General features: G+C 33.9%; 1 protein-coding gene and 2 long non-coding RNA genes across 4 annotated transcripts; 1 reads left to right on the forward strand and 2 right to left on the reverse strand.

Moving 5' to 3' along the window:
* Window positions 1-4,870: 4,870 nt before the first annotated feature.
* LOC132911415 (uncharacterized) lies at window positions 4,871-6,636 on the reverse strand. Of its 2 annotated transcripts, none has more exons than XR_009658988.1 (4): window positions 6,161-6,636; window positions 5,866-6,088; window positions 5,229-5,766; window positions 4,871-4,885 (listed from the first exon to the last, which is right to left on the reverse strand). It is a non-coding gene; the product is annotated as an uncharacterized LOC132911415 (long non-coding RNA). The 2 variants fall into 2 exon arrangements; XR_009658989.1 differs by lacking the exon at window positions 4,871-4,885 and having other exon boundaries at window positions 5,412-5,426; window positions 5,531-5,766; window positions 6,161-6,628.
* Window positions 6,637-7,109: 473 nt separating this feature from the next.
* Window positions 7,110-8,775, forward strand: LOC132911413 (signal recognition particle receptor subunit beta). The gene is made up of 4 exons (XM_060968030.1): window positions 7,110-7,269; window positions 7,932-8,098; window positions 8,188-8,327; window positions 8,392-8,775. Exons 1-4 carry the CDS (start codon window positions 7,176-7,178, stop codon window positions 8,723-8,725), a joined length of 735 nt encoding a protein of 244 aa, XP_060824013.1. The 5' UTR covers window positions 7,110-7,175; the 3' UTR covers window positions 8,726-8,775.
* LOC132911414 (uncharacterized) lies at window positions 7,387-17,839 on the reverse strand. Its single transcript, XR_009658987.1, has 4 exons — window positions 17,207-17,839; window positions 9,143-17,137; window positions 8,152-8,359; window positions 7,387-8,060 (listed from the first exon to the last, which is right to left on the reverse strand). It is a non-coding gene; the product is annotated as an uncharacterized LOC132911414 (long non-coding RNA).
* Between the last annotated feature and the right edge of the window lie 206 nt (window positions 17,840-18,045).

The raw sequence follows: 18,045 nt of genomic DNA on the forward strand, positions 1-18,045 counted from the left end.
AATCGGGAAGGGGGCGACCGCGCGTTGCCATCACTGCGCCGCGACACTCTCTCATCGAGGAAATAGGGTTCGACCTCTCGCCACCGGCGATTTTTGCAGCGCTGTTGACGAGCGAGAGGGGCAGGAAGGCTGTAACCTCCTTCTGCGAGCTAGTTATGCTGCGGAAGCGGTTGAGGGAGCGGGCTTCCCATCCCGAGAGGATTGGCCGACGAGGGCACGGCGGTGCCCGTGGACCCGCCTACATGAGGCGCGCGAGAGCCGCAGTGACCTCCGAAGGGGAATGAAGTTAGGTGCTGGACCTTCCAGCACCCGGGATGCACCAAGCAGTCTGGTTGGGGATCCGGACGACCTCTGGGAGAGTGCGAGACGTAATACGGACAGAATGTTGTGCACGGGGGGGCCGGTGTGTCACCACAGCGGTTCCCGGGCACCCCTCGGTCGCAATAGGGACGGTCATCGTGGAGGTTTTAGTCGGTTGGAGTACGACACTACCACGCCGCTCTTCCCCCTAGAAACGGCGGGTGTCCGTGCGGATTTCCTCCACGAAAAAAAAAAAAAAAAAAGGAAGGCGTGATAAATTACAAGCACTATTACAATTGCGGAAAGAAATTGATTCCAGTGCTAATGTCCTGACTTAAAAAGTGCCTTGTGTCTTCGAAAGCATATATCGTAAGATTGCTTTCAAAAATCTTCGCGTTTTTTGTTCCTTCAGACGGAACAATAGTAAAACACAACTCGGAAATATATTTCCTTTGCTGAATAGAACGTTTGGATAATAAAATATTCTGATAGTAAATCTGTGTACATTGGAAGTTTCATTATATTTCTAAGAAGGAACACTGCAGTACTACGATTAAGGAGACGATTTGTTTCTATCAACAGGGACTTAATAAAGTCCAATATTAGTTTCACAAGTGTCGTACTGATTAATCAATGCCGTGGTATACGAAAAGGACTTTCTCGTGTGCTTATTATTACTAGCAATTGTAATAAAACTGATCATTATAACTTAACTATATCACTTTTTCTTACAAATTTTGCCAACAACTCAAAATGCGAATATAAAAATGTAGTTCAAGATATAAACAATATTATTTGGTAGTGTATTTTCGTCCAGTCGCGGGGAGACGCGTTCGCTTTGAGACGCGTCAACGGGAGTCGTAAATTCCCGTTACGATGTACGAATCGACACCGCGAGCAGGGCGATCCCCTGATTTCAGTTACGATAATAGGGGTGGTTGTGTTGGAATAACTGTAGTCTACAGTTATCTAGTATATATTTATTTATCACCATTAACAACACGTGGAACTTACAGATTTTATTTTGAGGTCTTACCCGAGGGTTGAGGTGTTAGCGCGTCATAGCCCGAGATCCTGACTGACTGTCTGCTCTACTGCTCTTACTGAGGAAAACTCGGTGAGGATGTGTTCTTCTGAACTAAGGACGCGGATTCGCTGTTTACTCTTTTGGGTAGAATAGTGAGGGTAACGATCCGCGATGCCCATTGGTTATGGCCAATGTTAATAAACACAATATGAGGAGAAAGTCTCCTGCACATTTGGCTCATGGGTGTCCTTGTTCTTAGGGAAAACCCAGCAGTTTCGCAGGGCACATCTGCTTTCTTCGCAATTAGCGAGGATGTGCAATAAACTAACGGACTTTTGGCACCTTCCATAAACCGGCGCTTTTTATATGACTGTAACTTAATGGTTAACAGATGCGGTTTATGGAGGTTCCTTGGGCCTAATACGGGTCACTGTGACGATGGGTAGGCCTAGGCGGCCTGACCATAAGGGATGTCGCGCGGACCATCTCACGCGACGTAACAGGTAGAGTCACTTATATAATTCACAACGATCGAAGTTAATTAGGCAACTCTCTGGAAACAAATATTATTTACCTCTAAATATAATAGTGTAAGAAATAGACAAAGGTGAAATATAGTGATATATTTTTATGGTATACAGTTTCATTGCCAATATATACATTTTGTGATAAAAATTAAATATTTACCGAAAAACTTATAGTCGGTTTTTTAACAGTTCCTACAAAATGACAAATTAATATTTTATATTATTCTACGAATATAGTCACAATGTTTACTTTAAAATAAATAATAAATACAACAATTGTGCTTCTTTTCTATATTAGAGTTTTCTTAGAGCATTCTTCTAATTTTTTTCTTCCCACGCATTAAATATGTCACTATCATAGAAACTGAAGACACCAAGGCTTGAAGAATTGAAATATTTTCAGACCTACCGGATAAACAGCAAGTCCACTTTTCCAATGACCATCTTAATAAATCTCATCTTAATAAATAGCTTTGGGTATTTAAACACATCTAATGTACAGCCTGTTCGCTTCCGCAATATCATACCCTTGTGTTACAAATTCTTCTTTCGGAATGAACTCTCAGTTACTATATTGCCATGTTTTAGACATTAAATCAAGAGGCCAGAACAGTCTTGGAAGAACAAAATCATTCCGACAGTCGATGAGGAACTTCCAAAGAAGTAAAAATTATTAAATTAGTTACTTGGGCGTATTGTGTGTGCAGTCCGCATAGTGCGTATATTGTACACGTAGTGAGTGTTGCATATAGTGTAGCAGTATTTATATTGTAGCCATATTTATTAGAATTTTTTTTTTCTAGTTTATTTATTTGATTTTTACAATTTGTCCAGAGGACATTTGCTAAATTATTATATCTTAGTTTTTTTTTTTTATTTTATTTTGGTTATTTTACAATTTGTCCTTGCGGACATTTGGTAAAGTGTTATATCTTGTTGGATTATATCTTAGTGAATAAAGAATAAAAAAAATAAAAATAAAATATAGCATGTGGGTGGCTACCCCCAGCGGGGTACCATCCTCGTGTTTGCTAGGTTATATCCTTTATGAGATCTGTTGGGTGTTTCCTTTTTAATCTTCTTTCAATGTTTGTTGTGTTGTTCGTTTCCGCTGCCAGCCGGTTCAGGTGCGTTGCTATTCTTTCTCTGTACCTTCTTGCAAATCTCCTCCTTGACCGCTGGTATTCCCAGGTCTTTCAGAATGTCCTCGTTTCTAACGTACCATGGGGCGTTTACTATCGTTCTAAGAATTTTAGCTTGAATTGTCTCTATTTTGCTTATATGGCTCATTGCTGCTGTTCCCCATAGTGGAATTCCGTACGTCCAGATTGGTTTTATGATGGTTTTGCATATTTTTAATTTGTTTTCTGTGCTTAATTTGGATTTTCGACTTGTTAGCTAGTGCATTTGTCTCCTTGCTGTCTATATTTTGTCTATTATTGATTTGATATGCTGTTTCCATGTGAATTGTGTATCTACGTGGAGTCCTAATTTATTAGAATATGTATACATTTGGAGAACTTTCGAATGCAGTTTTGCTACAGTGCGGCGGACGGCAATAGCACAAAAGTGCGAAATTTATACGCCGAAAAAATATCCCAATAGGACTATACCCAGCGCAAATATATTTTGCAAAATAGACGAATGATTGCGGGATACCGGTACGTTAAAACCTACGAAATCTAGCGGACGAATTCAACACGATGATAAATACTGTACCTTATTCAAGAAAATTCAAAAAGCAAAAATTTTTGCGAATAGGTATATTTCCTGATGAGACAACATTTAATAAATGTGGAATGACAAATATACGTAATCAATGTCAATCAAAAATTCTATATACCCTTGTGTATTTTTACAAGTAAACATGTAGTGGCACATGAGTCATAGGACGATTTGAATCTAAAGTGACTCATGTTGTGCTTTGGACCAATGCAATTTGTACCAATGCTGTTTCGATTTACGAGATTTAAAGGTAAACGAAATCCGGACAAAACAATATCGCTGTTATTTGTAATCGTCAACCAGAATCAACTTTGAACTTTCTATTACTCCACCGATTAATATATATAAATAGACGAACATCCTCTCTAATACCAATCTAAAAACCGAGCCAATATAGTCGAATAGCTGACCAGTTAGAGAGTTGAATAGTAGTATTGAGCGAGCGACAATTACGACGGAATACACTATCTCTGTATTTGTACTTAAAGTAATTTTTTAATATAATTGACTATTACAACTTTATTACGCGTATCTTTACGCACCTCAAGCAGGTTTAATGCACTATTTACCATTTCTTTTACAAAACGTCACGCAGTGTTGTTTACGTTTCCAATTATGTCTTCTCTACAATCTATAGAGAACCTTTATTTACTTTACGAGGTAAGCTGCCGCTCATGTGTTATGTGTACGCTGCGCTGTTCAGGCTGACCTATTTACATTAGTGTAAGAAGGTTTGCTCGCGTACAGGGACATTTCGGCTAATTTTGAATTATCAATAACCGAAAAACACGTAAAGCTGCATTCACCCCTTAAATTTTTTACATCTACAGCCAAACACTATGTATAGAAACAACAATAAAGGCGATATTTGTTTGAAAAAATCAAAACTTTAGAAGTTCTGTTAATTTGTATTATTAATTTAAGATTTAGAAAATATGATATAAAAATAAGAAATCAATATTAAATTATTTTAAGGAATTTTAGCACCTGTAAACTTATTTATAATATCCTCATAACAAAAAGTTTTTAGAATATCGACTTTTATATATTATTTCTATTTCTATGAAAAACATAATATATTTCATTACTTATATTGTGTTCTTAATTTTCGTGATTTCCATGTTATCAAATTGGCAGACACTATTTCAGCGTTTACAACTAATGGACAAAGTTTGCTCAACCTTCTTTTTTAATAATCTAAGTCACAAGTTTACGTGACACTGCCATGGAAATACATAGATGCAGAATACTATATAGCATTTCATGAGCTGAGCATTATGAAGCTCATGCAGCACACTCTTGTTATCTGGAAGTGAAAGAACAAATTTTCTTTTCATTGCGAATTTAAAAATATCTATATATGCGTTTTTATATTAGCACTAATATGGAGATGCTACTACTTAATTGAAATACTACAAAATTAGGCTGAAAAATAGCTTTTGATGCGTAGAATCCAAAAATGCAAGTTTGAAGTTACAAAATTTACTGGTTCAGAAATTATGACTATCTAAAGCTGAGCGTTTTTAGCGTATTTTACATGTTACTCTGATGCCATATCGACTTCTATTCATTTTTCGTCCAAAAAGTGGACTGCACAGAGGACATCTGATTGATCTTTACAAATGAGGAATTACATGCTCTAGACTTACTGTCGATTCTATCAACGATGCCATCAAATCGATGTTGTTATGACGACAAAATCGTCGCTATAAATATTGGCACAAGCGATCGGCAAATTCATTAAGCGATCTTTTCATCTCATCCAAGCCTTAGCTGGCTGTCAATTGGATTCTATTTTTTTTTTTTTTTTTTTTTTTTTTTTTTTTTTGTATACATATCATCAAGAACTATAGTTAAATTGACCAAAAATTAGTTTGTACGAACATAACCAGCCACTTTGTGGCGGCTGAGAAGTAAATACTAACTCAAACTAAAATCAATCGTAGTTTACCTACAAAATCCATATTATGACTGACTATTCTAAATAGGTATCCCTCTGCAATCAGCATGGCATAACATTTCCTTGCTAAAACTAATGTCTTCACCTTAGCATTTAACACTAATACCATCTGTTTCTTTTCTTTGGGGAGGGGGGGGGGGGGTATTTATCAGACCCAAAATTCAACTCTGACTTACAACTCTGCTGCCACGATTATATTTTTGTTTGTCGAATTTGGCTTGGTCGGTCTATAACATAATATGAAAATGGAAACAGTATTCAAATGGAAATAGTACAAAGTAATAAGTAATACAAAAATTGAAATATCGAATTGTTACATAAAGTACCTGAGCAATGGTTAAAGATCCAGCTCCCGAAATCCTCCTGTAATTTCGGATTCCCCCAATTATATTTAAAAAGTGTCCCACTATCATCTCTCGGCGATAATAAAACCATACAGCAATTGTTGCGAATGATAGTAGTACCACAAAATCGTTGCCTAATGTAAAATCGCTCAATTCATGAACGGTATCCGTGCATGAAAAGTCTCAAGCAAAACAGTATATCAATCTGAAAAATTGAATAATATTTAAAATAGCTTAGATAATATGTTAAAATTACGAAAATAAGTTTAAAACTTACGTGACCGCTTTGTCAAAAGGCAAGGGAATTTCCTCAAAAAAGTAATCGTGGTTACATATTATATGGTTTACTTATTTGACGGCCAAGTGGATATCGAAATCAACCAAACCTGTGCTTTACCTTGTCACATAACGCAATCGGTTTCGCATGATAATGACAGTATTTATCAGCATGTAAGAGCCCATACTCACAAGTCCAAGCAATAGCTGCTTTTTTTGAAGTAGATTGAATTCCATCTCGTAGATTCTATTTTTTGAAAGTAACACAGTAATGTAACAAAACAAGTAATAAATGAAAAAGAAAAGAGACAAAAAATAAAAAATTACAAAAAAGCGATCAAAGAAGAAAATGAAACAAAAACATACGTAACGGTCGAAAAGAGCACAAATGAATACTTCGGACGCTTTAGAAAATCTATTACCTGCAGGCTTTGAGTAATGTTAGAGCGGAAAATCAAGCGTGTATAGAACACACTAAACTCGCCAAAATGGCCGTCACTCACGTGCAGCCAGTGACTTCACGGGTTCCACACATTGGAAGAAGAGAGAAAGTCCACTAAGGTAAAATTCAACCCAAAAATATATTACATTAGTCTCAAATCCATCAATTTTTTCTGAATGTTGAAATAAGCGTACTTTTAAAGGAAAAAGCGATCTTTCCCTTGTCTCCATTCGAGTCCTTATTGCTTTTCATATATCCATTTAAAAACTTGAATCAAAATTCCCAAGACCTTCTATTATCTTTTTACAAATCATAAATACTCATGGATATAGGAATGTGTCTATATAAATACTACAGCTGACTAGAGTAATTTAAATGGATATCTTATTACAATAGGTGGCGCTTCTTTAAGTTTAACCATTTTTAACATAGCTTGTACTTTCTTTCTACCTACGTGTTATATGTATATACAGTATGAAATGATAGTACAGCACATACAAATACTAATATATTTTACAAGGATTGGTGTATTTACGAGGCGATTTATAATAAACATAGAAAAATATCTTTTACAATGGATAAGCATATAAAACCTTTGACAGATCACAATATGGATTCTCAGTTTATGGCTGTGTTAGCTGCAATAATCGCAATTATTGTAACTATAGGTAATTATATATAATACTCATAGGTTATGAATTCCTTATGTTTTGTATCCAACATCTGTGGTTATGCATTAAAAGTTAAATAAAACATTATAATAGATTCATAATCTACATGAAAAATAGGTTTTCTGATTTTATTATCACATTATTCAAAATAACATCACAGTTTTCTTTTTTTGTAGCAAGTAAAACAAAACATATGTTTGTTTAAATGCTTTTGATAAATTATACTACTAAATTATATATACAACTTGAAATTCACATATATATAGAGTAACAGAGCATATCCCTCTTTTAATTTGCACATGTATTATTAAATAGTTTTTGTTATATTTTAATGATGTCCATGAATAACATGAACAATCTCATAGTTTCATTTCTAACATTCTACAGACATCATATTCATTTGTTTAAAAAAAATGTATATCATTATAGCCACAGTAATTAATGAACATTATAGATATAGCTGCAAGTAATGAAACAAACATACCATTGTAATTGTATACATAATATAAAAATAGGTACATTTTTGTGTAAATATTTGCTTAGGCTTTTATCCTAAAATTCATAAGCCTACGTCTGTAGAGCCGTTTGTTTGATATTAACAGCTCAATCTTAAACATTACTACTACTTATATAAATTTCTATTCTATTCCTTTGCTTAGTGTTATTTGCCATATGGCACAGGAGAAGGTCTATAGGAAATAGTATATTATTAACTGGTCTTAGTGATGCTGGTAAAACACTGATATATGCACGTCTACTTTGTTCTAAATTTGTTAAGACACACACATCTGTAAAAGAAAATACAGGAGACATCATAATCAATAATGTAAGCTTTTACATATATTTTCATTGTTTCTTGAAGCATGAATATTGACATACCAGAAACATAGGCCTCTAAAGTGATAATTTATTTAGCGGTCTTTAAAAATTGTTGATATACCTGGACATGAACGTCTGCGTTATAAATTTTTTGATCAATTCAAGTTATCCGCAAAAGGTCTTGTTTATGTGATTGATTCAGTGACTTTCCAAAAAGATATCCGAGATGTAGCTGAGTAAGTACACATAAGTTGTAAGTCATAACATCCTGCAATGAGAATAATAATTACTGAATTTCAGATTTTTATATAACTTACTCTGTGATCCTGCTGTACATAAGAAATCTATACTTGTATTATGCAATAAACAAGATCAGACTATGGCAAAAGGTGCAGCTGTTATAAAGACTCTATTAGAGAAAGAAATGAATTTACTACGCATGACAAAAACAAGTCAGTTAGAAGCTACAGATGCATCAGCAACAAATGTTTTTCTTGGCAACCAGGGGAAAGATTTTGACTTCTCCCATTTGGATACAAATATTGAGTTTGCTGAATGTAGTGCATATAATAAAGATTCCAAAACTTCTGCTGGTATTGAGCAATTAAACGATTGGCTAAAGAAAATTGTATAAAAATATCCTTTCATTTATTGAAATAAATTATTTGTTTTTAACTTTTTAAACTATTTTATTATTTTTATGCTATAAACTGTACTCATACTTTTAAAAAAAGGGACATAAAATTAACTTTCACATGCCAATATTCAACATTTCTAAGCTAATTTTGTCATAACAAAAGCTTGTTTATCTTAAAATATTTTTCTATCACTTTTCAATTCAAATATAATTTGAAAATCTATATCTTAGAAACCTTTCATTGGTTATAACAACTATTGTTTACACACGAATATGAGAATACAATTTAATTCACAGTATTTACACAAAGTAATTGTTTTACATAAAATTAATCTTATATATAATTAGATTCTGTAGTTTCCACATAATATAATTAAATATAATTAAAATAAAATCTTATAATTCTGTTCTAACCTAACGATGTTATCTACTACTTGACAGAAACGATTAATACGTATTAATACGTATTTCACAACTATATAACAGTTCATAAAATTTAAACAATTTCGCCTTTACGTCCAATATTAAACACATACAATTTATGTATATAAATATCACATCAGAAACATTCTTTCAACTACAGATAACCAGATAACCGATGCAACTGCATAAAAACCAACGCTGCTTAATATGAAAAGCAAATGGCGTTTTATTTAAATATTTTTAAAATACTTTTTTTTGCTAAACAAAAAGGTAATATATCGTAAGTATATCATCTTTATGTCAAAGATAAAATAAACAATTCTTTACACTTATAATTATTTTTACAAAATATTTTTTTATGTTTAAATTGTGTTTCTTGTATATATGTATTATATCACATATAACGTAACAAATTCTTGTACTTTCTGATACGTATGTATGTATATAAATCATATTATTTTGCAATAGCTAACGTCATTTAGTTAATTGTTTGTATCATCTCTATACTAAATAATATTTTCATTTATAGTATTTTGTTTATAATGTATTCGTATACTAATGGGATAATTACATTTAACTCATACCAATATAGTGTGGAGTTACATCAATATAATGTGGATTGTTGAAAGGGATAATAAGTTTTGTTTATAGAAGACAGTAATTTTTAAGAAAAAATGAAATTTATTGAAAACATAGGTATCTTACATTTTTGTTATCATAAAAATTACAACTCAACAATAATTTCCAGAACTGAGTTGGTTAATCTCAATTTTGAAATAAAATACCCGCAACATACCTATATATAATAAATAATGTAGTAATGCAGTAAATAGATTACAATAGAAAAAAATAATGTAATTACGCGATTGAAAGTATTTTTAAGATTGTTTACACATATAACATTACTATAGCGGAGTAAATATTTTTTAAATTAAAATTGCGAAGTACATAAACGGAAAAACTGTTTTGATGATTAAGCATACTATATTCGAAAATGTAACAAACAACTGATCTAATATGAATTAAAAATTCTAAATCTAAAGTATTAAAATTTATAAGAAAACCTCTGGCAGGACTTATTAAATAATAAACCAGCACGAAATCTTTATATATAACTCGATCGATAATTACAAGTCGCGGAGAACTATCAATCAAAAATATGGCTGAATTTTGTGCGAGGCTGTTTTTCTGTACGGCAGAAGTTGACACGAATTACGCGTAATCGATACAGCACTGCAATGTGTGACGGATAATGCTGTTCTCTACGCAAGCACATTGGAACGAAGTTTTTGATAACTAAATTATAATTTTTCTTAAAAATATGATGCGTATATTTTAACTTTAATAATTTACTGTAACAATTAATACTACAATTGAGTGTGATATATTTTAGAGCACAGCACGTCACATAGACCCACATCACAATTTTCACACTCATAACGCGATAGTGTCTGTCAAATTGCTCTTAATTTTTTTTTTAAAGCGACATTTTCAGGTTGAAGATTCTAAAGAATTATAAGGATACGGATCGGCATGTTAAAAAGAGCATTTAATAATGGAATATTTATTTTGATGAAAAGCAACATTTGATACCTGACACTGGCGTAACAAAAAAGAAGACCATATATTCTATCTGTATATTGTTAATACTGTTATAAAATGTTGTAAAATTTTGACCATAAATCAACCGTTATACATATGTAGAATACTACGATGTTTAACGCCATCCTCCGGTGGAAGTGTTGAAGGTAAAGAATATGAACTAAACCAGAGTATGCAACATAGACCTTGCATCTTATCGAACTTCATGTCCCATATTTTCAAATACTGATCGCGTAAAAAAGCAGAGTATTTCTCACGCCTTCTGCGACTTATAGCAGTCAGTATAGGAATTGAATCCAAATAATAAAGATGGTAAAATCACAGACGAGTGTGGTAAAATTAATAGAAATAAAAATTTGTGATAAAAATACCCTCCTGGTTATGCATTACACATGGTTACGCGGTTACACTAGAAATGATATATGTGTATGTATACATTACGTTGCCTTTTGGAATATTGAACAATTTGACGGCAGCAGTTAAGTTTTCATATAAGTTCAATTATGCATATAGGGTGTTCAGCTACAGATGTCAAGAAATTTGAGGGGTGATTCTTGACATCGAAATAAGATGAAAATCAAGAGTAAAAAAATTGCGTTTTCAGCTTTGTCTTCTAATTATTGACAATTAAAAATACCCCTACACGTAAACCTTAGACAAACGAAGGTCACACATGGATAACCGCTTACCTCATATAAATCGTAGAGAAGAAAACCATGGTATTCACAGACGTAAACAACCCCGCACGATGTTTCGCAAAAGAAATGGTAGATGAACATTAAACCTGCTTACTCGTAGAAACCTATAAGAAAATATCGAAACTTACTCGTAGAAACCTATAAGAAAATATCGAAAAACGCCCTATAAAATTTTCGAGTAGGAGCTGATTCATGTTTCCTCTAATCTTTGCCTTTGCGAGTGTCTACAACAAAATCACACATGCACCGCGATTGTCCCAGCCGCGAGTGTCTACAAAAAATACAACAAATTACAATAGATGTTTAACATGTTCTCCTCTTTCTTGTAAACAGAACTTGGCTAACAGAACAAAGCACACATCCTCTTCGACCGATCCACCCGTTTCCAAAACAGCTGGTCAAGTACTGTTGCACTGCATTGGTAAATTGTGACGGTGCACCATCCTGCATGAGTCAACTTTTAATGCGTGTGGATTTTCACATGCCCAGAAATGTTCGTTACGTATATTTGTTATTCCACATTTATTACATGTTGTATCATAAATAGAATGATGTTATATCCATTCGCAAAAATCTTTTCTTCTTGAATTTTCTTGCATACGATGCAGTATTCTATTTCCCAGATCCGGATCATCGTGCTGAATTTGTCCGCTAGATTTAGCAGGTTTTAATGTACCGGTATCCCGGTACATTATCGTTGGTCTATTTTGCAAAATATATTTGCGCTGGATATAGTCCTATTGGGATATTTTTCGACGTATAAAATTTGTGCTTTTGTGCTATTGCTATCCGCCGCACCGTAGCAAAGGTGCATGTTCGAAAGTTCTCCAAATTTATACATATTGTAATAAATATGGCTACAATATAAATACTGCTACACTATGTACAACACTCATTACCCGCATAATACACGCACTACGCAGATTGCACACACAATACGCCCAAATAACTAACTTATTATTTTCACTTCTTTGGAAGTTTCTCGTAGACTGTCAGAATGATTCTGTTCTTCCAAAACTATTCTAGCCCTTGCTTCAAAATGTCTAAAACACGGCATTGTAGTGATGGAGAGTTCATTCCGAAAGAAAAATTTACAATACTCTTTGCCAATGCTTTCACCTCCGTTGCATAACTCGGTATTATCTCAGAACGGTTATGATATTTGAGAAATTTTTTTGGAAACAAGGATATGGTATAGAGGAAGCGAATAGGCTGTGCTCCAGATGTGTTCAAAAAAAGCGCAAACTTATTTTGCACGATCTGGAAACCTCACATAGCTAAAGATTTATTACAGATGGTCATTAGATAAGTAGACTTTCCCTTTACCAGATGGGTTTCGGAAATATCTCATTCTTCCTTTTATGATCGTAATATATTTTGAGCGTGGGAAGAAAAAGATTAGAAATATGTTCTAAAAAAACTCTAACATAGGAAAGACGAATTAATTTGACATTTTATGATGTGAAGTGAATATTTACCGGAAAACCTAAAGTCAATTTTTCAATAACTCCTACAAAATGTCAAATCAACATTTGGATTGAGCATCACTGAGCGCTCCGCTGCTTGGACTGACCTCTTTTCGTTCGTGTAAGGAGGTTTGCTCACGTGCAGGGGTATCTTGGCGGATTATTAATTGTCAGTAACTAAAAAGTAAAGCCGAAAATGAAATTTATTTATCAATTTACTTTCTACTACAGCATAACGAAAATATTATCAATTTCTGAAATATTTTTTTTTCTTTATCTTATTTATTCCTATCTCTGAAATCTTATTTATTATTTTATGTTACGTCCCGGGACCTACCGTAAATCATAATCCATCCCTCGGTCAAGATAGCCACCATCTGTATAAACATACTTATTTCGACCCGCAATAATCCTAAGGAACCGTCATCTTGCTAAAAGTATAACAAATGATGAACGCGACGCGTTTCGCAGCCCTGGCACAACAATTCTTTTTTCAGCGGCTTCTTTGGTATTTATTGTAGTATCGCGGAAAGATCGTTTAAGAAAGACCGACGAAATATATACCGTGTTGTGATAAAACGTAAGTGCCGATAGACCGAAAGGGTTGGTAAACTTCAATCGGCCTACTGATCCATCAATATGCCTTCGGTCCTTCAGTCAAATAGTTACTCGGAAGAAGGCGTACATGACCATGATCACAGATGGTTACGGAGCACGTGCGTTGTGGGGATATGAAAAGACAACAATGGGATACTTGAGGGAGAAAATTGATTAACAGTCAGTTGTTAGTCAAGAGTCTAGTCGCGAATCGTCAGTTGAGTCGAGAGAGAGTTGAGAGCGAGTTGAGAGCGAGTTACTAGTTGGTTAATACATCTTCGATCAGTCAACATCTCAAATTGTTATCTTCGTGAAAAATACTTCACTACGAATTAATCGTATTCTTAAAAGTTGTTGGAAATAAGAGTGTATATTAAACCTGTTAACCCAGTGTTATAATCATTTCAACCGCCCCTATTATCTTAATTGAAATGGGGGATCGGCTGATTCGTGGCGTTGATTAACGTATCGTAACAGGAATTTACGACTCTCGTTGACGCGATCTCGCAAAAACTACCATTATTTATCCATATTATCATAATAATTGTTTATTTAATATGAACAATAAGCTTTGATGATTTTATGAAGATTTAATGAAAAGGAAAAGTACAAGTATGTATACAGTGTGGGGTACGAATAATGAAACCATCTCAATTACTACATAAATAACGATTTTTATGAAAAATGTTTCAGATAAAATTTGAATGGTTTTAAAAGAGACATAATTTCATGTGACTAATTTTTGGTAATTATTTAGAAGTTTGTCCTTATTACACAACGATGTCGATGATTTTTGAATATGTTATCGGGGGCATAATTCTGAACAACTTTTTTCTATACATGCATATAACTGCCACTCGGCCCTAGATATTTCCGAGATATTCGATGTTTGCATCTTCGAATCTCTCAGTTATCCTGTACCTACATTAAAGTCGTTAAAAAGTTGAGAAATGTAACCATAATGAAATTATATGAATCTTTAAGTTTATGTAATAATTACGATTAGTTATTGTAGTATTTAATTAAACGAAAAGTAATTCACGACACGCAAGCGCTGCAGGCCGCCTTGCACCAAAGCATTGAAAAAGTTAACCCAGATATTCATAATATTCATTTGCAATTGAGTTAAAGCAGACATTTCTTACACCATCGTGTAAGCCCGCCCAACCCTTGTTTATATATACAGCAGCTCATGAAAGTATTCGAACGCCCTTCAAAAAATAATAACTTTTTAGAAACTGGGCCAAATAACCTGAGTTTTTGGGGTGGAAATTAGGAGGAATAGTTTACTAGATAATGTATTGAGAGAATTACAAGCGTTCGGAATCATGAAGAAAATAGTAAAGGTCACTTTTTACAATCTTTTTATCTGAGCCTCTAATGAAAATTTAAACAACATATTTTGTAGAGTTATATCTGTCACATAGTGGAAATTTCATCAGACTCGACTCGACGGTCATCATATGACTGGAGGAACGACGTGGAGGAAACGGAGAAAGAAGAAGACACCAGTCCAAACGACTCTGATGAGGAAACTGGAAACGGAATACGGAGAACCACAAGAAAGAGGAAACTAAAGATAACGTGCAAAATATTACCACATCTAAAGAGGAGTGCAAGAAAGGAAACAGACCTGTTCATTCCAAAAAGGAGTATGAAGAGGAGGCGAAGAGTCCTATTGAAAGAAACAAAAATAAAATAACTGCAATCAGTAAAATCGAGGATGACAGACCGGGCGATTCTGATTGCAGTAACTATAGTACACTAATTGCACCGAGGCGTGCAAAAGATAAGGCGGATTTAAATAAAACCACCTCAATGCAGAACATAAACAAGAGGAGAGGAAAACAAGAAAAAGAAGATAAAGCATCTCTATCAGAAGACGCTGAATCAATCACTATAAAACAGATGAGCTAAAGCTACTAATTGAAATACTGATGGAGGCAGTAATGAATATTAATACGTTAAAAAGAAGATTGCATTTGTTATAGAAAAAGGACCCAGAAATTGTAAGAATTGGGGCAATAACTCTGATGGACATGCTACGTCTTTGGTTGAGTAGATGAAGAACCTAAAGAAAAAAAAGGCGACTAGGGGTAGGGCGGATAAAAGAATAGTCTGCGAAAGCAGATCAATAACCACACAAACGTCGCTATCCATGACCAGACAAAAATTCGATCCGTGACAATACCATCGTCCTATATGCTAGATGATAGTAAAATAATAAAAAACAGAATGGGGTTAACCATCGCTGCAACAAGGGTCATTCCTAAAATAACAAAATGCTTCAGATGTCACATGATTGGATATATGACCTATCAATGCACGGCTGTAAGCTTGGCAACAGAAGCGAACTCTTGGTGAAGCAAAGGGATAGAAAAAATTAGGATAAAAACGAACAAATGTTGAAGAAAAGCTATTAGAGCCAAAAAAAGAAACAGAGAATATTACAACGAATTATTGAGTATTTACAAAAAAAAAAAAATAGAAAAGAATTGATCAATGAAATCAAAAAGAGCAAAGCAAAAGCATGGAATGAGTACTGTACCACTTTAGAATAGGACCCATGGGGTAAACCGTACAAAGCGTCATGGCAAAAATAGCTAAGAGAGCCGCACCTAAGGACATATCTGTTACAAAAATAATAGAAACGCTATTTACGACGAAACCGACATTGCCGGCAGGAGAAATTTTACACAATAATGACGAAGATGAAATAAATACTGACTTAACGATCAGTAATGAAGACGTAATTGAAGCAGCCAGAAAGGTAAATCTAAGAAAGTGGTTGTGTAGGATGGAGTTCCAGCTGATATTATTAAGTTGATTGCACAGAAGAGAACAAGTGAAGTATGCCAAATGCTTAATAATATCACCAAGGATGGGAGAATTCCGGGAATATTGAAAATAGCTAGGGTTTCTGCTGAAATCTGGGGAAGATCCATTACAGCCCAGAGCATATAGGCCGATTAGTATCTTACCTGCGCTAAGTAAAATGTGGGAAAACATCTTCAAAAAACTGATTGAGAGATGTATTGGAATGGATCTATTTAATAATAATCAGTTTGGTGTTAGGAGGAAACACAGTACTGTAGATGCTGGCTGTTAAGTAATGAGGATAGCTGATACCCGCAAGAAAAAGAATTTAGTATGCATACTAGTCACTATAAACATCAAAAATGCCTTTAATTCAATAAAATGGTTAAATATTCTAAATGAGGTTAAAGAAAGGAAAGTATCTGATAAACTTATGATACTCTTACGCAATTACTTATCTGGAAGAAAAATAGCAGTAGCAAACTTATTTGGGACAATTGAAAGATATGTGTACATGGGAGTTCCACAGGGATTGATTCTGGGTCTATTTTTATGCAATCTGGTGTACGATAGTTGTTGAACAACCTGAAAAGAATAGACAAATTAACGTCAATTGTCTTTGCGGAAGACTTTGCTCTCATATCTTTAATAAAGAAAGGTAAGAATATCAATTTTAAATTAAATGAAGCAATGAACAAATGGTGTACAATGAACAACTACAGTTGGGCAATAGAAAAACTGAAATTATACTGGTAACAGGTATGAGAATACCTAAAGTAATAGATATCAAGATAGGGAACCATAACCTGAAAACAAAAAATGTTATAAAATACCTAGGAATCGAAATCGATAACAGTACGAAATATACTACTCACATTGAAAAAGTATGCACGAGAGCCAATGCGATTGTAGGAGCAATGAGAAGCCTGTTATCAAATGTGGGAGGATCGTTGAACCATGCCAGAAGACTTTATTATAATATTTGGGAATCCGTATTAATGTATGCTATACCAATATGGAGCTGGAGCCTTAAAGATGATTAAGAATAAGTAAATAATGACAAGAGAGCAAAGAGCAGCATTAACTAGAACTTACATACCATACAGAACTGTATCACATGCAGCACTGTACATGCTGACAAGTAACATGCCGATATACATAAAAGTGCAAATGTTAGCAAAGATATACCACATGAAAAGTAAATACTTATGGAACATGTTAGCTGACACTACTGGTAGAGAGCTAAACTCTTTGAAAGAGGAAATTGAAAGGATGATTGAGAAAGCTACAGAAGACCAGGAAAAAGAATGGTTACATTACAAAAAAGAAAAGTGGGCAAGAAAATTAATTGATGGCGTAGTGATCTTCACTAATAAAAAAAGATAAGGTTATTATAATATGCAGATACTTACATTTTTAATGCATATAGAAGCAGAATAAATAAAGGAAGTAATAATAAATGTTGAAAATGTAATGAAGAACCAGACAATGCTTAACATGCACTGTGTATATGTCCTAAGTGGGCGACACAGCATATTGAACTGGAGAATAAAATTCGAGAAACTATAAATAGCAATAATTTAATGAGCAAAATTTTAACTAACGACGACATATGGAATAGATTTAAAAAACTGCGTCATGCAATTATGAAGCAAAAACAAAGGAAAGAGAAAGAAATATAAACAGCTAATGAACATAAAAAGAGGTTAGAAAT

Source organism: Bombus pascuorum, chromosome 10 (genome assembly GCF_905332965.1).
Source record: "Bombus pascuorum chromosome 10, iyBomPasc1.1, whole genome shotgun sequence".
NCBI classification, from domain to species: Eukaryota; Metazoa; Arthropoda; class Insecta; order Hymenoptera; family Apidae; genus Bombus; species Bombus pascuorum.

Excerpts from the sequence above, each read along its gene's own strand:
- LOC132911413 (XM_060968030.1), top strand. The coding sequence starts at position 7,176 with ATGGATAAGCATATAAAACCTTTGACAGATCACAATATGGATTCTCAG. Across the intron at positions 7,270-7,931 it reads CGCAATTATTGTAACTATAG|TGTTATTTGCCATATGGCAC; the intron begins GTAATTATATAT and ends TCCTTTGCTTAG. Across the intron at positions 8,099-8,187 it reads GAGACATCATAATCAATAAT|CGGTCTTTAAAAATTGTTGA; the intron begins GTAAGCTTTTAC and ends TAATTTATTTAG.